This window comes from Herpailurus yagouaroundi, unplaced genomic scaffold, assembly GCF_014898765.1.
Source record: "Herpailurus yagouaroundi ecotype Mexico unplaced genomic scaffold, PumYag 188, whole genome shotgun sequence".
NCBI lineage: Eukaryota > Metazoa > Chordata > Mammalia > Carnivora > Felidae > Herpailurus > Herpailurus yagouaroundi.
The window spans coordinates 5,124,145-5,146,755 of NW_024412419.1; the positions used below are offsets into that span (position 1 = coordinate 5,124,145).

General features: G+C 45.3%; 1 protein-coding gene across 1 annotated transcript in view; it reads left to right on the plus strand.

Annotated features, from left to right (window-relative positions):
* The window catches only part of RNF144A (ring finger protein 144A), a 292,455-nt gene extending 272,459 nt beyond the window's left edge, over nucleotides 1-19,996 (plus strand). Inside the window, exon 9 of the mRNA XM_040495989.1 lies at nucleotides 19,880-19,996. Within this exon, the coding sequence (XP_040351923.1) occupies nucleotides 19,880-19,900 (21 nt within the window). The 3' untranslated portion in view covers nucleotides 19,901-19,996. The remainder of the gene's footprint in view (nucleotides 1-19,879) is intronic.
* The last annotated feature ends 2,615 nt before the right edge of the window (nucleotides 19,997-22,611 follow it).

A 22,611-nucleotide genomic window follows, 5' to 3' on the forward strand; every position in this document is an offset into this window, starting at 1 on the left:
GTGTACTTAGCACTTCACTACCTGCTCTGATCCCCGGTCCCTCAACTGAGCCTTTGATGTGCTGTCTGGCACTTGTCAAGTTTTCCCTTGGGGGCTGGGATTTGCTCACCTGTCCTTAATCCATAGGATTTCCTGCCTGCCTGTTGTTTGCTAGGTCCTGGGATAGACACTAGAGACAAGTCAGGGTCCTGTCCCTGGGGTCGTTTGGCTGTGTCCCCACTCATGATTTGGTTTCCCTTGAATACTGCGACTATCGTGACTGTATCTCACTATTTGGACTCACTGTATTGAATGTGGCCCTTTGAGTTCATGGCTACAGCTGGGTCCCACTTACAGTCCATGATGCTGCCTTTTCTCCAGCCCCTCCAGCATGTTTCCCATACCCCAAAACTAAGTCATGACACTCTTATAATTAACTGGCCTTGTCTTGAAGCATAGTGGGTTCATCTCAGATCAAAAGGGACAGTGTGTTTCATTTTTAGAGCTTGTGGCTCTAATCCATTAAATGCACCTGTGTTGAAAAATGGCTGACCTGATGGTAAAATGCAGTAATTGCTATCCTGAAGCAATTGTGTATCTTCCTGTGGTGAGGATCGTGGCAGTTGGGAGAAATTGCACTGTGCCTGGTGGGGACTGGAGCTGAAACAGAGAGCATGCGTGGCAACAGATGGAATGTACCATGTCGCCTGCACACAAGGGAGTGGAAGCAACCGGGGCAGTGGAGAGGGGCAGGCTCTTCAGCAGTCACAGGAGGGAAGGACATCCCAGGGAATTGGCAGATCTGGCGGAGAAGGCCAAATGCTGACCCATTCAACAGCGCTGGCAGGAACAGGCTTGGTGAGTGGGGCCGGCCAATCAGCCTGTGCCAGGCATGCCTCCGCACTGTGTTAGGCACTACGGGATCATGTGAATGTTTATAAAGTAGAAAACCTCTGCAGAACCACTATGTGGAATCATGGATGAGGGCTGCACACTGGGGGATGTGGTGAAGTTTGTTCCAACACCAGAAAACTGGGACAGCCACCTCTCCCATCAGTTATACATCAACAATTGCAGAATATCCTGACTGCATGATGCTTTCTTTTCCCAGAACCTCAACTCACTCATGTTGACCCCAGCCTCAAAATAGCAACCAATCCAAAGGCTCCCCCTCCTGATACCCTACATCACTTCAAGAATTTCTGAGCCCAACCCATCAGCAATTCATGCTGTGTACTCACTTCCTTGAATAATGGTAATAATAATAATAATAATAATAATAATAACATAATCAATAAAAATGATCTGTGTCGTTTCTCCATTGCTACACTAAGTCAATAAAACTCAGTTATTATAACAGTTTCTTGGTTTGAGGAGGGTGTTTTCTGTGATTTGGAGGACTCAGCAAGATTCCACTGTGACTTCCCTTGACCATGGCATGGACCAGAGCTCTAGTTCCAGACCGCCGATGTTAGCATCTGTCAGGACAGCTAATGTCCTTTTCTTCTTGAGGTTCCTGGACCACAGCAGAGAGGTGAATCACACGCTGGGTCTCTGCTCTGATTTTGTTGAAGCTCCTAATTTTGCTTAGCCCTGGGAAAATTAGACTTCACCTGTGGAAGTGTTTGTTCTTGTTAGAATTGTTTTCTCAAAACTTCATGGTGAAATTCTGTTCATTTGACCCGACTCTGCCTTGCTCCCTTGTGTCAAGAACATTATCTGAAAGGGGAGAAGTCAATAGGGAGAATCCCAATACATCCGCTAATGAAAACCGACCCCAAAGACTGAAAAGCTTAGAGTCTTGTCATGATGCTGTTCCTCATTAGACCAACTTTGCCTTGGGTCACCATCTGGAAACCTTCAGGTGTCTATTTTTCCTCCCTCCTATCTCCATTCCTGAGAGTTGATCTAGAAGATGAAATTTCCAACACCTCCTTCTGCTAGGAAAGGCCAACTGTCATGTGTGGTGGTCAGAAATGGCCTCCGGGCTCAGCTGGCATGAAACATGAGGTTCCAAAGGACACATTCGACCAGCTGCTAACAAAACTCACCCGATGATCTTCTCTTATGTCTTAGCCAGGCTGGTGCCTGCCTGCAGGTGTGCATCTTCATGACCCCACATGTTTGCACGTGTCATTAAATGGCCCAAGTTCTTCAATTAGAATTTCACCAGAGATATTTGTTTGATAGGACCAAACTGTCCATCTTAGAAGTGCTTCAGAGCAAAGAGATAGGACATTTCCTGATATTTAATAACGTATCTTTATCAGTTGGCATGAGAAATACTCTAAAAGAAATTTAGGTTCAAAAACAGCTTCATGGAAGGGTGCTTTGACGGAGAATTTAGTAACCAGCTTCCAACTTTTTTTTTTTTTTAAACCCAAAGAATTGTTATTAACTATTGACCAAGGTCACTGTTTTCTTATAGGTGTGCTAGTGCTCCAGTTTCAATAAATCCTATCCCAGGGGTCCCTGGGTGGCTCAGTCGGTTAAGCGGCCGACTTTGGCTCAGGTCGTGATCTTGTGGATTGAGAGTCTGAACCCCGCGTCAGGCTCTGTGCTGACAGCTCAGAGCCTGGAGCCTGCTTTGGATTCTGTGTCTCCCTGTCTCTCTGCCCCTCCCCTGCTCTCTCTTTCTCTCTCTCTCTCAAAAATAAATAAACATTAAAAAATTAAAAAAAAAATAAAGCCTATCCTGGGTCCACACCCTTCTTCACAGTCAATGAATGCCCCATGTAGCTGACATCTCTACTAGCTTTAGGCATCTCCTACTTTCCAGCTGATAGTAGTTACCCGAGCCCCTTTGATGGAAGAGATGCTTTGCCCTTTTATGAAGCCACTGTCCAACTGAGCTGGGAAGCTTTGTTAACAAATAGAATAGTTAGAATAGATGATCCTTGCAAGATCTCTTCCTTGAAATGCCTGGATTTCCCTCCAGTTATATTCTGATAATAGCTAACATGGATACAGACTTACCGGTATTTTTGCACGTAAATCACATCCAAACGTGAATGTAGTTGCATAAAAATCATAGAGGTTTACCTAAAAAGTAAGAAAATAAGTTGATGTATAGCAGTTTACCTATAAAGTAGGAATAATAATAATAATAGTAATGGTAATAACTAATAATAATAGTGTCAATTGAACAAGATACCAGTAAAAGAACTTAGAACAATAAATGGCATTCAATAAATTCATCATCATCATCATCATCACCATCATCATCATCATGATCCCACTAAGGGTGAAAGGCAATGTTGACTGTAAATTCATTTTGTGGGTCCAAAAGTCCTGTGCTAATGTGACTGGTACTATCCAATTCAGCCACAGGTCATAATCTTCCCAGCCATAGGGTGATACTGTTTCTCTTTCTAAATCAGGCCATTGACAAAGTACTGAATGGGAGAAGTTATTTGCAAATGATCTATCCAATAGAGGGTTAGTACCCAAAATGTATAAAGAACTGATACAACTCAATACCCCGAAAAACAAATAATCTATTAAAAAATGAGCAGAAAACATGAATAAACATTTCTCCAAAGAAGTCGTATGAATGGCCAAAAGACAGACGAAAAGATGTTCAACATCACTCGTCATCAAGGGAATGCAAATCAAAGCTATAAGATACCACCACACACCCATCAGAATGGCTACAATCAAAAACAGAAGAAACAACAAGTGTTGGTGAGGACTGGAGAAAAAGAAGCCCTCTTGCACTGTTGATGGGGTTATAAAACGGTGCAGCCACTGTGGAAAATAGTATGAACTTTCCTTTAAAAATTAAAAATGGAGCTATCCTACAATCCAGGAATTGCACTGCTGGGTGTTTACGCCTACGATACGATAACACTAACTTGAAGGGATACATGCACTCCTATGCTTATTGTAGCATTATTTACAATAGCCAAACTACAGAAGTAGCCCAAGTGTCCATCGGTTGATGAATGGATAAAGAAGATGTGATATACAGATACAATGAAGTATGATGTGGCAATCAAAAAGAATGAAATCTTGCCATTTGCAAGAACATGGATGGAGCTAGAGAGTATAATGCTAAGTGAAATGAGTTAGAGAAAGACAAATACCATATGATTTCACTCATATGTGGAATTGAAGAAACAAAACAAGGGAACAAAGGGGGGAAAAAAGAGACAAACCAAGAAACAAACTCAACTATAGAGAAGAAACTAGTGGTTACCAGAGGGGAGGTGGGCGGGGGAACAGGTGAAATAGGTAAAGGGGATTAAAAGAGAATACTTCTCATGATGAATAAAAATAAAATAGAGTGATAAAAAGATAAATTCCTAAAAAATAAATAAATCAGGCCACTGAAATTCTTCCTACTGAATGGTAGAAATTGTTCATATCATATTATATTCTGTTTTGATCCAAAAAGACACATAGACAATTCCTCTGTTGTTATTATTGGGAACATTTAATTTCTTTTAAAAATGTATCTTTATTAGAGGGTCACAAATCTGGTTCCCCATACAAATTCAAAATCAGGAATGAAATGTGCTGGGAAGAAAACTCTCTAATGTGTCCAAAGGCATCTATAAACCACTTGGATTTGTGCCACATGTGAAATCACCCAGTTTTAGTGATAAAGGAAATTCTGTTCTTGTTTTTTGTTAACCAATCAGCTGGATAAACTTGATATATTTTCTTTCCTCCCTGGGCCTCAGTTTCCTCATCTATAAACCAAGGAAATTGAAGATAAACAACTGTAGGGCTTAAGCCAGTTTGATTATTATAAAATTCTATAATTCCATGAATCCTGCTCGGTCTCTAACCTCCAATCAAATCACAATGTGTTCTAATGCCATAGTAACCCAGGTGCACTGCACAGCAATTAAATCAGAGCACACAAACAATGCCCAGCTAACAAAGCTGGGGGTCAACCCAACAGGTGGTTTCTATTAAGACAGATTCTAGATTCTACTTTTAAAGCTACAGGTGCATTAATTTTTTTTTTAAAGGCAACCCCTCTATAGAACCCATTAACGAAGGATGCAAGAATTAAATGTCATTATCATCATGAACAAATTTGACAGTATCTGTCACAACTTTATCTGAGGCTTTAGGGTTGGGGACTGAAGAGCAACCCTTTTACACTAAGATTAAAGCCATTTGCAGCAAAAGACCACATGCTTTTTTTTTTTTTTTTCCCCACCCAGCTCCCTACGTGACATCAAGACACTGATTAAAGAATCACTGTTATTTCCTTTGAGCTGGAGAAACGACAATGCTTTGCGATGCTGCTACCTTGACTAATGTATAGGGTGCATCACTGAAGAGCAGAAAAAACAAATAGTATGCTTTTCTTGATTCTAAATATATGTACTTTTAATCTCTGTATTCAGCCTATGTAACAACCCGGCAGGGAAGAAAATCAAATTACATACTGTACACATAAACCTCAAAAAGTACTGATTACTGATTAGAGAAAGAAAAAAAAAATAGGGTAGAATTGAAAAAGGAACCGTGAAAAGGCATAGGTCTGAGCTGTTAAGAACTTATTACCATAGTGCTGCTCTCAGGGAAATGAAACACATCGATATGTATTTTAATTAAAGTATGAAGTGTGCAAGCAAATGCCACAGAGTTCTTAGTCAGCACCTTTAAAAAAATCTTTTATTTTATCTTTGTTGAAACCAATTGCAAAATGATTTATTTGCCCGGAAACTCATGATTTGTGAGGCTGTATAAATCAGCCATTTGCAGTAATTCCTTCAAGTGGCAACATATTTGCATGTGGTATGGTGACTTATGATTTTGGAAGAAATTCATTAGTTTTATGAGAAACTAAAACGCTTGTGGACAAATGAAATAGAAACGTATGGCCTGAAGCTCTATTTCTGCAGCAAAGCATCTGAAGACTTAGTCTTACTTCAGACACATTAAATTAAATGTACATATTGTGTAGCTTTCAGTGCACGTTACATGACCATGAGCTCATTAACAGTTCTCTCACTCTTGCTAACCAAGTAGTTTTCTCTGAAAATTGTATTTTATTGGGGATTAAACACAATATTGTATGAACCTAAATTATGCTTCTAATTAGTTACTGGTTCGACCTGAATCAAAGAAAGCCTAGACAAGTCCTTGTGTTTTGAAATAAGGTATAGGAGACTTTCATGGTTTGGAGTATTCACCTCATCAAAGAGATCCACGTCCTCGAAAGAAAACTGCACAGAGTAAAGATTGAACGCGTTGAATATTTGGAAGAATCTCGTCAGTCAGTCGTAATGAATTTGCGTCATTGTGTTAATCCGGAAGTTTGTTCTTGCGAACTTACAAGCAAAGAGGATATCCATTATTGCTGTGTATACAGGCAAAGCACATCAGGTTTGGGCATTGTACAGAGAGCCTCAGGATTGCAAACCCAGACGAGAGAAAGTCCTTGGCTGACAGCTGCTTCCTTGCCGGGCGGATGCATTGATTCACCCAGGAAGCGTGGACTTGGGGCCCCAGAGGCCAAGCAGACTGTATCAGCGTATGGAGAGCTTTAAGCAAATTTCACAAAATTCTGAGCATGTTTTTATTTTGTTGTATATTTTTCATCCTTGTTTTGTAATGCAGAATGCAAATTCTTCAGAAGTTCTAGGAGATTCAGTGTTGCATTACACTGATGATCGGCCCGATGGACCTTTCTGTTCACACCCCTGGAGGGGTGCATGATACGCTGTCACAAGGTCAGTATGACTGAAGTCTGTTGCACCTGGAAGCCCTTGCGTGGTTATGATTTCAGAACTAGAGAATTTTCCAAAGTGATTTCTTTTTATGTTTAAAAAAAATTCTTTTTTAATGTTTATTTATTTTTGAGAGAGAGAGAGAGAGAAACTGAGTATGAGTAGGGGAGGGGCAGAGAGAAAGGGACACACAGAATCCGAAGCAGGCTCCAGGCTCCGAGCTCTCAGCACAGAGCCCGACGTGGGGCTCAAACCCACAAACCATGGGATCATGACCTGAGCCGAAGTCAGACACTTAGCCAACTGAGCCACCCAGGTGCCCCTCCAAAGTGATTTGTGATCATGTATGAAAATATTACTCCCACCCAAGCATGCTTTTGAGTGTCCATCTTGAACACGGGAAGCTTCAAAAATTTAAACAAATGTGTTTTGTTTATTGTTCTAAGTTTACTTTGGCTTATTAATTTCTTGTTTTATGCCAGTTTGGGAATATTCCATGCTTCAGTCTTGGAACGGCAATATATCCGTGTTCTATTTTCAGTTCAATATCATAAAAGCTTACTGGGCTGTGCTATAGCTGAAGCTCAGCCAGGCAGTGGGGGAGACAGGTCGTCAGTCCCAGCCTTCAAAAGATTACAGCCTTATTTTTTTTTAATTTTTAAACTTTTATTTATTTTTGAGACAGAGAGAGAGAGAGAGGCAGAGAGAGAGGGAAACACAGAATCCAAAGCAGGCTCCAGGCTCTGAGCTGTCAGCACAGAGCCCGACCTGGGGCTCGAACCCATGAACCGTGAGATCATGACCTCAGCCGTAGTTGGATGCTTAACCGACTGAGCCATCCAGGTGCCTCTGGTTTCTAGTGGGAGTTTCTAATGGAATACATAATTTTTCCATTGAGGGCAAAAGAATCTTCTCTTTTTTCTCCTTAGGCTGTTGGACAGGTTTTGTTAGTGTTCATTTCTCTGAAGCAGTGGCACTTGGGGAGTTCTGGTTTTACACAAGGATGTCGCCTCCCATCCCCTACCTCTCATGGGCTTGAAGACTTGTCCCCCATTTGTGCGTGGTCATGAAGGCTTTAGCTCCAGAGCATTCATGGCACTCCAGCACTCTAGCAGCAAAAGGTTTGAGCCTCACTCTCTGGCCTTCCAGTGCTGCTTCACGTCTGGTAATACAGATTTTGTGTTTTATTACAGTCTCAGCTACCCATTAAAAACAAGTTGAGGACATCTTGAGGAGAGGGAAAAGGCAACTCATACTTGGGGGGAAGATACTTGCACCACGTTATTTGTCAAAGGACCCACATCTAGAACATTTAAAGAGCTCCTGTGTTTGAGGAATAGCAGGAAACATATGGCAGGTAAAGGACAAAGGCAAAGGAGAGAGTAGTGGGAGGCAAGGGTCCAGAGGCCCACAAATGATGCCAATGTGACACAAAGAACAGCTCACAGCAGGTTATGGAAGAAAGTAGAGAAAATGTTTTCAATGAGCATTTCTATATAAGGGAGCAGAGAAGGGAAGACGTGTGGTCACAAGAAGCTTTTGTTTTTGTGTATAAAAGGGAGAAAAATAGTAGTATAATCGTATCAATAGGACTGGCTCAGTGGGGTCAGGAAGGATAAAGAGGGAAAGAGGAAGATGTCCGTTGGTCTAGTGACTGCCCTTGGGGAGGGGGGGAAGGTGAGAGAAATGGAATGTGAGTCAGGGGGTTGCCAGAACTAAGGACTTGAGGATTCCCCAGTCCCGAGAGAGAAGGCAGAGAATAAAGGCACAGCTATAGGCTGGTGGAGTTGGCACTGGGAGGCTTGGAAACTCTTCTGATAGCCGCAATTACATCAGTAAAATACCAAGCAAAGTCAGTGGATAGTGAGGATGAAGAGGAAGGTGCTGGAGGTATGAGGAGAAAGGAGGGGGGCACGGAAGGGAAGGCGCAGGGAGACGAACCAGTATTACGATGGCCAGACGGTAGTAATGCGACAGTCGAAGCTCTTGACCTGAACTTTAACTTGACAGCACTCAGGGCGGCTGCATGCTTTTCTCCCGAGGTGGTTGATGCGTGAGCAGGGGGCACAGTGGGTGGAGAGTTAGGTTTCCCTGTGCTGTGGTTTTGCCAACCGAGGATGATGAAACACAAAGGGGTGAGAGGCTGAAGGTGAACGAATGCAAGGGATTCACAGTAAGGGTTGACCATGGAATTGCAGGTGGTGGGAAGGAAGACAGGACAGCAAGGGACAGTGGAGGGTGGTAGGACCCATGGATCGGTGGCGATATTGGGATAGAAAGACTAAGTGCTGAGAATAGGAGAGGGAGTGGCCTGCAGAGATGAGAGCCGGTGGTGGGAGAACCCAGTGCTTGAAGGAGCCATGCCCGTTGCTAATGGCATAACCTTGGGGTCCATGGATGACAAAATCACTGGGCAGGAGGTCGAGGAACTGACCATACAAGACTTTAACAAAATCGTCTCTAAATCCCCGGTAATTAAACCAAAGGTATTATGGGAGAGGGCAGTGGACAGAAGCCCAAATCATCAAGGAATGGAGACTGTCGGGTCAGTATGAATTTGATCCTGTTTCTTGAATCTTCTTTGTGTCCCGTCTTACCTACTTCAGGACTTGGTCATCTCTCCATCCCAGGACGCCGTCTGTAAATGCCTCCTAGCTGGATTTGGTCTTTATGCAGCCAGACTTTTCCTTCCCCACTCCATTCTTCATGCAGCGGTCTGACTGTGTATCTGCCTATAGCCTGACAACCTCTTGGAGACTCCCCGTCCCCTGTAAGAGATGTCTGAATTCCTCACCCTGGGACTCTGGGTCTTTTGTGACCTGGTGGCTGCCTACCTTCTCATTGTCCCCTCTCACAGTGGCATTTCAGCCACAGAACACTGTGCATTTCTGCTCGTGGTATGCATCATCACATGACTGCGCCTTCCCTCGGCTGGGACTGCCTCTCCCCTTCCATCTGTGTGCTCAGTTCCTTGTCTAGCAACACTGAGCACATCAGTGGAGTCTCCATTCAAGGGTCACACTTCCAGGGAGCCCTCAAAGCTGGGATGGTCGATGCATTACACCCTGCGTGCAATTTTTCTGCGAAGCTTGCCAGCAGGTCATGAATATTTGTGAAATGCAGGAATAATTGAATAATTGATCTTTTTTTTTTAACATATATACTTTAGGGGAACTTACAACGTATAGCAAATTAGACCCTTTGAGCCTCATCTCGTGTTTTTAAAATACTTGTTTTAATATTTGAAAGCAAGTGAAAAGGAAGTAAGCTTAAAATAGTATTTTACCATACTCTCCTTGGTTTCGAACAAGCCAAGAGTGAACTTGAAAGTCCTGAGACTTTAAAGAGGTAAGCAGGTCCAATGCTTCTGAAAATATCCACTGCCCAGTACCAGTGGATATTTGCACACTGTTACCAGGGTCTGAGTGATTTGTTAACTGTCTGCCTCGAGATGCTTTTGCAGCGGAATGGAGAGCGAGCCCATTCCAAAGCATCCTGCTTAGTTCCGCCGAAATGGTGTCTGTTAGCCAGACTTTTTGATGGTTTTCCATGTGTTGATTCACATCCTGGCACAAAGTCCTCATCTCGGGGCATGTGGGCCAGCACCGGCCACTTGCTTCATGGTATCAGTTGGGGAAACTGAGGCACAGGGAGAGTGCAGAGTCGCTAAAGCCACATAGCAGCTCCCTGCCCTTGATCGATCTGTGACTCCTGGCTCCCACACTCCGCCCTCCGCTGCCCCTCGCTCGCCCTTACCACTGGTTTTTAGCCCCATCTTTGGTTTGAATCATTTCGACTTCCAGCTTTGTTCTCAAAATTAAGTTCCTTCCTACGCCATAGTATTCTTCAGGTTTGTCTTTCCCAGAAAGGTTTTTTTTTGTTGTTGTTGTTGTTTTTTTTTTTTTTTGCCTCTCCCTTCCTGGTGGAAGAGAATCAGCATGTGTTGTGGTATTATTATTTAAATGTTTATAATCTGCCATTTTCTGCACACCACGTCCCCAGCAGCGTCGAGTCAGACGGCCTCACACAGGTATCGTCTGTTCCATCTGGTCCTCGCGGTGCTGCAGGCGGGCCCTGTATGGTGCAGCAGCTGAAGGTCCATATGGTCTCAGGTGTAGCCCCAGGTAAAGCATATTGCAGAGTGCCAGTCCGCGGGCCCTGAGGCGGGAATACTGCCGGGAGGCACACATCTGAGTGAAGTGGCCACCGCTGTGCCAAAATCAGAGGGCAGAAGGTGTTCTTGGCCTCGGGGATGGTCTGGCCTTCCAGGACCGGTCGGGGACCAAGAAGCCATACTGAATCGCAAATGTCAGTGCCTAAGCGGCATCCAGAAAACTTGCTCTTCTCTTTCCCTGCTCTCAGCCCTCCTAAGTCAGGCGACAGAAGACAGAAATCAGGCGAAGGGAGACAGGGTGCCCGACGCCCAAAGTGGGCCATCGTGAGCTTAGCCTTTTCTGCAGAGTTGGCCTTGTCGCATTAGGTATTTTGTTCTTTGTTTCCTTTCTAAGAAGACAGTATTGCTAAAGGACGTCTGCTTTGGAAGCTAGAGTTCTTTTCCTTATTTTAGTCCAGACTTTATCGTTGGAGTCTCCACGTGATGATTTGTTCTCATCAATCTTTGCAAGATAAGAATTCCATCTGAGATGTTAAAGTTCTCTGATCAACACAGGGAAGGGTACAGAAAGAGGCACTTCACAGGGATTTTCGTGGGAGGTCACCCCCCCCCCCTTGTCCTCAAGGGCATCCGACCTCCCTGCTACTCGTCTTTGCCAAAGATGCCACCTTTGGACCTCTCTTCAGGGACACTTCTCTCTGGGGCCACTAAACAGCCCTTGTGACCACACTTTACCATTCCATATAAATCTCTGAATCTTTTAAAGTAAATTTAAAAGTCATCCATAAGGCCTGAGGATAACTTTATAATGAAGCTTCCAAGGGTATTCAAGGAATTGCATTACATTTTTGGTGTGAAATTGGCAAGTCTTTTTTAGAATGCTTGGAATTTAGTTGAATCCCCAAAGCAAAGAAACTATTAATGCATACCTATTTGTGGGCCCTGACAAAATGGACAAACCAAAGAATTTTAAGAACCTTCATTTTTATGTCTATATCGGAACATTTAAAAAATACACCGGAGGTGCCCGTTTTATTTTATTTATTTTATTTTCTAACGTTCACAAATCCATGTAGTTTTATGGCGACAAGTCCGTTTGCTTTATGACACCGCACCAGCCCAAACTTTACCAATGGCCGATATCCGAGCGCATAAAGGGAGTTTACGGTTGCTGTCACTTCCTGTACTCCTCAGTGGGCAGAGAAAATTGCACATTAAACCACCCAAATATTTAGCAGCAACGTAACTGGTGGGTTGAACCCAAGGAGCAAAGCTCGGAGAGGCAATGTGGCAAACAGTTCATAAGGAATGCGCATTTTTGGAATGGAAGACACAGTCTTTGAGTTCGTAAGTCGTGTAGGATTGTGAAAAGGTATGGAAGTGTATGTCATAACCGAAGCAAAACGTGCTAGAGACAATGACACAAAAATAGAACGGCCCCCATTTTTGTCATTATCCTCAGAGAGGGAACTTTGTCTGAGACCAGACAACCAGCATGCAGAGGAGCAAGTCGGCCTCTAAATCCCCACTTCTCAGCCATCACACACGCTAACCTCACCCCTTGCGGGAGAAAGCGCTAGCTTGTAAACACCACCAGGAGAGGCGGGGTCCTCAGGGCGCCTCAAGATATTCAAATGAATTTTGGAATCCTGAGATCAACAACAGAGGGTAAGGTTTTTATAGAAAATTAAAGTAGAACTAAGAAAAGCATGTATAAATTGGGTTTGAAACATATTTTATTATTATTTTTTTAATGTTTATTTCTTTACTTTTGAGAGAGGATGTGGGCAGGGGGGAGGCAGAGAGGGTGACGCAGACTCCGAAGCAGGCTCCAGGCTCCGAGCTGTCAGCACAGAGCCCGACACAAGGCTTGGACACATGAACTGTGAGATCATGACCTGAGTCGAAGTCAGACACTTACCCCACCGAGCTACCCAGGCGCCCCTGAAACGTAGTTTTTAAATGAGTATCTTACAATTAAATACAATTTAAAAATGCTCCATTGGAGTGTGCCTTCCCAGCTACTCTGTAACTAGACACTGATGACTTTCCCCAGCATCAGAGCAGGACTCAGAGGTCAGGACCTGGACTCCCACAGCCCTGAAGCTTCCGGTTGCAAAGGTGAATGTGGCTCCTTTTCTAAGCAGAGCATGCTTCCAAGATCAGAGTTAACTTCCGTGCCAAGTGATCGCACTCTGAGGTCCAGTTCACTGTGAGCAACAGTATACAGTGTCTATGTCTGTTCACAGTCTGATTGCATGACTGATCTCCAATTCTGGGCTCCCCTGGAAGGTAACTACCTCGTGTCCTCTCCTGGGCTTGTCCTGCACTCAGTCTGCAAGGTGCACTGAGGGAGAAACCCTGTCTTCTGCCCAGGCCTCCACAGGCTGGGCACCAGCAAAGCAACAGTGGTCTAGAGATGTCAGCAAAAATGGAGATCGAGGCAAATAAGGGGTTAAAAGGAAAGAAAAAAAAAGTTGAGAAAAACTGCAACAGCAAAAGTGAATCCTCATGTAAACTCTGGACTTTGGGTGATAACGATGGGTCAATGTAGGTTCATCAGTTTTAACAGCTGTATCACTCTGCTCGGGGATGTTGCTAATGGGTGAGGCGGTACCTATGTGGGGGCAGCAAGTGTATGAGTAAGCTCTGTACCTTCCTCTCAATTTCACTGTGAGCCCAAAACTGCTCTGAAATAACGACTTGGGGTGCCTGGGTGGCTTAGTCAGTTGAGCATCCGATTTCGGCTCGGGTCGTGATCTCACGGCCCATGAGTTCGAGCCCCTCTGACAGCTCAGAGCCTGGAGCCTGCTTTGGATTCTGTGTCTCCCTCTCTCTGCCCCTCCCCCATTCATGCTCTGTCTCTCTCTGTCTCAAAAATAAATAAACATTAAAAAATAAATTAAAAATAAGTAAAATAATGAAGACTTAAAAAAAACGGGCAATTGTATAATCAGAGTATTTGAATCAATTGCTGGAAGGAGTTAAATATCAGCAGTTTTGCTGATATTACTGAGATTAAATAGGAATGAAGAAGAAAGAAGAAATGAAGGTTAACTATAAGCATATATTTATGGGGGGGGGGTTGTCTAAGGTAAAAGGAGTGCTGAGGACATCCCAGGATTGGCCTCAGAAAAACTACCTCAGGGTGGGCCAGAGAACTCATTTTGGATGTCAAGTTGCCAACCTGGTCAGCCGGGTAGTAAATTCTTTATTACTTTCCAAGTAGGTAACAGGGTTACACTAGATCATCTATGACTCTGAACACATTGAAATAGGAAACCTCTTTTTCTTCCTCTGAGTTACTTGCCTGTGAGATCAGTCTCGATGAAACCTTGGAGGCATTAATGTAGTTAAAGTGCCTTATGTTACTCTCTTTCTTTGCTTCTTCCCGTTCAGTGGTGAAGGATATCTAGATTTCAAATCCCTCAACCAGCCGGTTATTCGCCAACTTTCATTGGGGACCTGCCCTGGGCGACTTGGGCCAATGGGAAGCTTATTCTCTACCTAGCCTTTAGGCTCCCACGTTGCGTGATTAAGAGGCTCATTAATTCTGGGATCTCTTTCACTCTGAGTCCTTAGCTACATGCATTCCCTGCCTTCTCTGTCATCTCACACTTCCCCAAATGTCGGTACCTTCAACATGGGTCTTCCTCACCCAGAATCAAGCCCGGTGTTCTCAATATTTATAATACAGCCCACTCTGCTGCTACAATATTCCTTATAATACGAAAATAATAATGTCCGCTTTCCAAGAAGCGTATGTTTTTGAAACACATCCAAAAATGCATTTTCCTTTTCACTTCTGTTGCCTGTGTTTACACAGGCCTGTGGATGTTTTAGCTCGGGTATTGTGGGCTGTTGTTATAGAAGAAGGTGTTCAGGGACGCCATTGGCCCAGAAGATTCTCCTTGAGACGCAGTTGCTTTATAAATCATTTGTGTCACTGAGACCCACCATGACTGAGGCTTAATTGGCTCTGATGCGCCGTGAATGGCAAAGAAGCTGGTTGTTTGGATCGTTGCATGGGGCATGATGCTGTTCAGCCTCTTCAAACAAAGGATCGGCCGAGTAGCAGTGCTATCAAAGGCTTGCAGATGGGGACGGTGTGCCGAAGGGCTCCTGCTTGGGTAGGTGTGGAGAGAAGTCGCCCTAGCCTGCTGTTTGGGCTTACCAGCACCTAGACTGCTGATAACGCTCACTTCTGGGCATTTCACTTGTGAATCCTCAGTGAGGGCAGAGAATGGCATCTTCTTCTAATCCAGGCTTCCAACCGGCAGAGGAGCTGCTGGGTGAGAAGAGAAAATTCTAGAAGGGGAACAGAAAGAAGAAAAGATGAAGAGCTTGGGTGGATAGGAAGACTCAAAGAAAGGGACAAGTGGGTATTCAATTTCCTTGGAACTCACCAAAACCCTCAGGGGCAGGGATTTCCTCCTTAAAACGGAGGTGCGAAATCCTATTCAAGAAAAGAGGTATTAGGTTCCGGGTGATGTGATTTTCTGTTTGTGCCGCTCCTGACTTGCTCTTCAAGGCAATTGTGCAAGCTGTTCCATCCAATTCTTAGATCCAAAAAGGGGGTTATCTTTTCTGTTCATCCACGGCAAAGACCGTTTCTCTGAGAAGGCTCCTTGTCTTTCACAGAACATTGGTTTCCCACACCTGGTTTGGGGTCCTCTTCTGTCTATCGTGGAAGCCGTCCCCCGGACGGGCACAGTGGTGTGCACCAAGTAGGTGCTCAGAAGGTGTTGGCCGAGTTGATTTTCACGTGGATATGTTGAATGCTCGTCATGGAACGGCCCTTGGAGGTGCCCTGTTCCAGCTTCCCCACTTAGAGAAGAGGCTGTGAACTTCAGGGCACCGCCGATGACGGGAAATGCTTGTAGCGTGTGCGTGAGGTACACCTCAGAGGAGGGGAATCCAGAAATGCAAGGAGCACTTCATCAAGAAAATTCTACGCACAATAATAAAAGCAACGCCCCAACTCCTCACAGCAAGAGCCACAGATGGGACAAGAGAAGCAAGTGAAGGGCGTGTTCATGTGTCAGATATTATTTCCATGGCCGAGGCAAAATTAACAATCCAACATAAAGCATTTGAGAACAGAATACTAAAAATGAATCTTGAAATGAGACACAGACATTTCTTTTTATATTTATAATTATCTCAAGCCCTCCCTTAAGATTTCCTGCAAGGGATAAAAACAGACGCTTGAGTAATAGGTATTACTTGTGTCTTTTACGAAGTTGCGAGTTCCATGAGATCCAGAGTTTTGTTCCCCTTTACAAGGCTGCCCCCGTGAACACCTCTACCCTGCCGCACACACGTGGGCACACACACAGGCACATGCGGGGACACACACATAGACACATACATGGGGACACACACGAGCACCCACAGATGGGCACACACACATGGACACACATGGGCACACACACACGAGCATACCTGGGTAAACAGAGGCATACATAAAGAGACACACATGGGCACACACACATGGGCACATACACGGGGACACACACATGGGCACACACACACAGGCACACTCATGGGACACATACCTGGGCACACACACATGAGCACACACGCAGGAACACGCGGTGACACACACACGAGCACCCACACATGGACACACACACGTGGACACATACACAAGGGCACACACGCGTGGGCACACACATGGACACGCACACATGCCCTTGCCTGACACGGTGGCTGGTACAACACAGGTGCTCAGTACATTTTGAAAGGGAGGGGATCCTTCAGTCGTTTAACAAATATTATTAAGAAATTACTCTGGGCGAGCACTCTGCTGGTGTTTTCACCCCGAGTAAGATGAAATGTTTGCCTTCAACAGGTTCATAATCTGGTGGACGAGTAGACATTTCTTGTTTATAAATTTCAGTAAAAGAGCATGAAGGAGTCCCCAAGGAAGAGTTAGTTAAACCTAGTCAGCCAGCACAGACCAAGCCGTCAAACTAATTCCAAGGTAGAGATTTTCCGGGTAGACTGGGGGACAATGTCATCGATGTGGATTGAACATCAGGAGACATATTGTAGACACACAACAGAGATCTCAGCCCACTGCAGTGACTAACCGGTCATTCATATTCTACACGGCCCTCCGCTCCCGGAGGTCAGGGACTCTGGAGCTGCCATGCATCCCTATGGCCCCAGAGCTTAGAACAGTGCCTAGCAAACAGCCAGCACTCAATAAATGCTGCTGGATGAATACAGGCAGCACCAGATGAATGGCCCCAAAGAGATTGTCAGATCATTTGTGTAATGTCTCCTACCTCATTTTAAATACCTGGCATTTGACCCAATCTCCCCACATATGGCTTATCTACAACTGGGGGTAAAAATCAAAAAAATTCTGCTGAAGTTACTTAAATTTCCAAGGAGAGAACAGATGGTGGTTTTAAATAGTTATGGGAAGAAATTAATGGGAAAGAAGACAATGGCAAGAAAAATCAACGCTCTCTCTGTGGGTATAAATCTGGGTGAGGTCAGAAGAGGGGCCTACTCTTTGGACCAAGTTTCTCCTGCAATCAATCCACAAGCTGCAGCCACAGATTCTGTGACACCCAGTGACATTCACTCCAACTGGCAAAGAGAATGTGACAAGCAGGCCTATTTTTAAGTGGCAGTTGAATCGAATTCATGTCAAGAAAAGAAAAGGGTCGGGTAGGAGAGTGAAAGGGAGACAGAGAGGCTTTCACAGACGCCCTGCTCTGAAGAGTCCCATCAGGACGTCCCAGAAGGCTGCTCCCTGTTTGGGAAACGTCAGGGCAGGAATGAAGGAAAGTTCAGTCCAGGAGTTGTTGGAAGACAAAGCTCTCTGGCCTCCAGTTGTCCCGAGCCCTGAACTCTCACGGATTTCTTTGAATGCAGGCAGGGCCAGACAGCTGGGTCGTTCTGGTGGTCCTAGGGTGTTGTGAGGCCACCGAGATGCCCTAAGTGGCCCGGAATGCTCAGCCCCTTGTAACCTTGGCCACGTTCACCCATGTGCTCAGGACCCCCGTGGTTCAACGGCTGGTGCCTTCATGGGTCTGTGTTTGTAGGGGGAGAGGAAGGAGAAGGAAAAGGGGGTGCGAGCCACTGGGTCTTGGGTCAGCTCTGAGTATGTATCTGGGTCTAGAGCGTGGTTTAAATCCTTAACTTTTCTGTAGTCTGGAGAAACCCCCAAAGTTCAGGTGAAGAAACGGTAAACAGAAATAATGGAAAAAAAATCAGAATTTTATTTTTAATAGGTTTGAGGGATATGCCAGAAAAAAAAGGAACCTTCTTGTAGACTTCATACCGTATTAGAGTTAAAAGTTTCAGAAATCATCATCATAAGGAAACTGTAGGACAGTGAGCAGAATTATAAAATCAGGGTCATTAACCAGCCTTCTTTCTGCTATCAGTTTCCTCAGGGAGACAGATTTTGTCCTTGCATGGGGAGACCAGAATGAGGTGCAGGAAATCTTCTAGAAGAGCCTTGATTTACAGGGAGGGAAAAGGGAAGTGCTGTGTGGGGGAGGGGGTCCCTCTTCTGGACATTAGCATAGCTTGGCTTACAGCTCCAGTTTCTGGAGTTTTCTGAGGCCACCGTTCTTGGTTCATGAGTTTAACAGGGGAGAAACAAGCCACTTGGGTATGATGGTTAATTTTATGTGTCAACATGACGGGGCTAAGAGTTGCCCAGATAGCTGCTAAAACATTACTTCTTGGTGTGTCTGTGAGGGTGTTTCTGGAAGAGGTTGGCACTTGAACCAGCAGCCTGAGTGAGGAAGATAGGAAAATACCCTCACCAAGGTTTGCAGGCATCATTCAATCCACTGGAGGCCTGACTAGAACAAAAAGGTGGAGGAAGGAGGGATTCGCTTTGTCTGCTTGAGCTGGGACATCTGTCTTCCTCTGTCCTTGGACGTCAGGTGCTCAGATGACAGACTACGGGACTTCTCCACCTCCGTAACCATGTGAGCCGGTTCCCATAATGAATTGTTTTCTATGTAACTGCATCTCTATTATTTCTGTCTCTATCTCTGCCTCTCCCTCTCTCTCTCTCTCTACCTCTGTCTCTGTATCTGCAGTGGACAAAGTCAGGGTGGTCATTGCTTTCCTGAGCAGGCCATAGGCTTCCTCCTTCCACACTCCAGAACTACCTATGCTCACTGGCTCCCATGATCAGAATTCTCCGTGTTTGAGGAGCGCCCGGGTGGCTCAGTCGATTGAGCGTCCGACTTCAGCTCAGGTCGTGATCTCCCAGTTTGTAGGTTCGAGCCCCGCGTCGGGCTCTGTGCTGATGGCTCGGAGCCTGGAGCCTGCTTCGGGTTCAGTGTCTCCCTCTCTCTCTGCCCCTCCCCCACTCATGCTCTGTCTCTCTGTCTCAAAAATAAATAAACATAAAAAAAAAAAAAAAGAATTCTCCGTGTTTGGGTGTGAGAGTCACAGGTAGGGCAAGGTGCAACGCTCCAGGGAAGACGGGCACAGAGGGACCTTGAAGGACTTGTAAAGAGACACAGGTGGAGCACTTCTGCTCTCTGCTGCACTGTCTTGAACCAGGAGGGGAGCACGGGGTCTTGCTTTCCTGAGATTTAGTCTCGTTTTGCTGGATCTCAGGCATAAGGTGCTTGTGGTTTTATCTCCGCAGACCACACGTGTCCTCAACTCTCCCTGCTCCACAGACAGAAATCAGGGCTTTGTCTAGGTCTGTGCACAGGGAGTACCCACTATCCAGCCACACCTGACACCTGGCCTCACTGTAGCCACAGGGCCCCCGTGGCGGTGACATACGGAGGCCGCAAATGTCCGGGAGGGGCCCTCGCACCATGTGGCGTCTTTGAGGAATGTCCTGCAGCCTCCCCTGTGTCTGTACACACTCTTTCTCCTTGCCCCTTTTCTGTCTCCAATGGGGAAAGACAAAGGTATATGCTACCCCTCCTCTCGGGGGATGCTCAGCGAGGTTTACTTGCCAAAGGCTCGCCCTAAAATCCGTATTTTCAGCATTGATACCTCAATAACGTTATTGGTATTTCGAAAACTTTCAAATTTGTAGACACTACTGAGATAGGACAACTGATTTTTTTTCTTTCTCTCTCTCTCTCTCCAGCCACCTGACACAACGCCTTGATAATCTTCAACCTGTGCACTTACACCGACCAAGAAATATACATTTCTTGAATCAGGCTGACTTTTGGGGAGGACCCGCTTTTCATCGCAGTGATAACCTGTGATCTCAAGGTATGCTTCACTTTATTTAAAGAAAACGGTCCTCTCTGATTGAAATTGCTGGTCACTTTATTTAAAGAAAACAATCCTCTCTGATTGAAATTGCTGGTCACTCTCCAGAAATGTTATGCTGTGCAGGGAGCTGGGGGTCCGTTGGATTAAGTGGTTGTCAATTGTAACTCTTTGATGTTTCAAACATGAGGGGCCAAAGTTGGGAGAAGGTAAGGTGTTCAAGGCATTCTAGAGAGGAACGAAGAACCACACTTTATTCTTTTTGTTAAGTTTTTTAATGTTTGTTGATTTTTGAGAGAGGGAGAGAGAGAGAGAGAGAGAGAGAGAGACAGAGCGCAAGTGGGGGAGGGGCAGAGAGAGAAGGAGACACAGAATCCAAAGCAGGCTCCAGGTTCTGAGCTGTCAGCACAGAGCCCGATGCGGGGCTCGAACTCAGGGATCGCGAGATCATGACCTGAGCTGAAGTCAGTTGCCTAACTGACTGAGCCATCCAGGCGCCCCTGAATTCTTTAAAAATTACAACCTTTAGGGGCGCCTGGGTGGCTCAGTTGGTTAAGCATCTGACTCTCGATTTCAGATCAGGTCGTGATGTCGAGGCTCGTGAGTTCGAGCCCCGAGTCAGGCTTTGCGCTGACAGCGCAGAGCCTCCTTGGGGTTCTCTCTCTCTCCCTCTTTCTCTGTCCCTCCCCTACCTTTCTCTCTTTCTTTCTCAAAATAAATATTACAAAAATAAAAATAAAAATTCACAGACTTTAAAAAGATTAACCTAGTGTTGAAAGCGAGGTATCTGATACAGTCTGTGGTGGGACTGTGCCGATGTATCCCTTCACCCTCGTGTTAGTAACTGATGCCCTATGAACCGCAGTCGCAATGTGAGAAGAGGAAGCATTTGTGCATAGACACCTGTCACAGGTTGCCTTGTGGGAGAGCTAAGGAGTGCGGGTCAGGGTCGGAGGCCTGAGTTTTCACGCGCTTGTAGTGTTGGAGTTTTTTTACACGTGTAAATTTTGTCCTGGAAGGAAAAGTGGGATGCACACGCATTTTCCTCCTCCTCCAGCGGAAGCGGGGACTCCCGTACCTACTCTCTAGCCCTCCACGAAGAAACAGGGCACTCTTCCACCTTCCTGGTTCCTGTGGTTCATCCCGAGCCCGCAGGGTGGCAACGACGTGGAGTGTGTAATTAGGGACTGCTCGTTTGGGGGGAACACTGGGTGTACCGGACCGTAGATGAGACTGTGCTTGACACAATCATCCAGCTAGTTTGCAGAGGTGGGTTTTACAGCCGGTCTCCCTCCACAAAATAGAGGGAGGCGCTAAAAAGCCTCCCTGATGCAGCTGAATAAGACAAAAGCAGCACTGGTTTTGTATTTCACAGCGGGACCTGAACCTCCTGCAGTATTCCCAATTCCTGACTCCTAAATCCCTCAGCACCTACAATCATTACTAAAATTGCCCATGTGGTACTTTGTATGCTTCGCGCGTCGCCTGCCTTCCCTTGGTGCATTTCCTTTGAAGCAGCCTCTCCAGGTGTTTCCATTTTCTTCGGTTTCCCCTTGGGAGGGCCATGCATGGGGGACCAGAAGTTTGGGGTCAGGCGTGGGCTCTCCCTAGGAGGGTGCTTTGTCCTTTCCTCTGGATGTCAGTTTTCTTTCTGCAGCGGGAGAGGCTTGGGCAGGGCGTTCTGTTCTCTAAGACCCCCTCTGGCTTGCAGAATGGACCGCCATGTTCTAGGTCAAAGGGGAGACTGGGCACCAAGTCCCCACTGCGCCCTCTCACAGCTCAAGGGGGGTTTTGCACCTGTCTTCCTGCCCCAAGTTAGGCGTTTGGGATAAACCCAAATGCATATGTAATCCGTGATTAGGAAGGCATCTCATTATTGTTGTTGTTATTGATTTTTTTAAGTGTGTTCATTACTCAGCTTCTAAATCCATTACAAAGAACAAATACATATTTAAATATTTATTATTATCCAAGATTGTGGTCATACACTTCCTTAAGCTCCTACTTCCATCTGCTTCATGATTGACTGAACAGATGGGTGTTGCACCCAGTTCTAAAAGCCAGAATACAAAGCCTCTGTGTTTCATACTAAAAGAAACTATGTAGCAAAGGCAGAGGAAGTATACAGTTCCATCATTTCTTCTCTTGCTTCTTTCCTTTTTAGCGAGGCAGGAGTTCTGTATCCAACTAGATACAGCCATAGGGTATCAGAGAAAGAAAGATGGCCATTAAATTATCTAGGTCTTCTCCTGGATTTCTTGGCTCCCTTTGGCAACACTGTTCGCCCAGGCTTCCCAGCTAGAAATGGTGTTGCCACCTTAAACTCCTGTGCCTCTTGTCCTTCACCTGGGTAACTTAATTATCAGCTTTCTAAGCGCTTTTACAACTGCAATATGGCTTGACTTTATCCCTCTTTCACCATCCCCAGCACTTTTGGCATATAGTCCCCGCCTTCAGCTCCTCAGTCTAACTTCGTCTTTTTTTATTTTTTTTAATGTTTATTTATTTTTGACAGAGAGAGAGATAGAGCATGAGCGGGGAGGGGGAAGAGAGAGAGGGAGACACAGAATCCGAAGCAGGCTCCAGGCTCCGAGCTGTCAG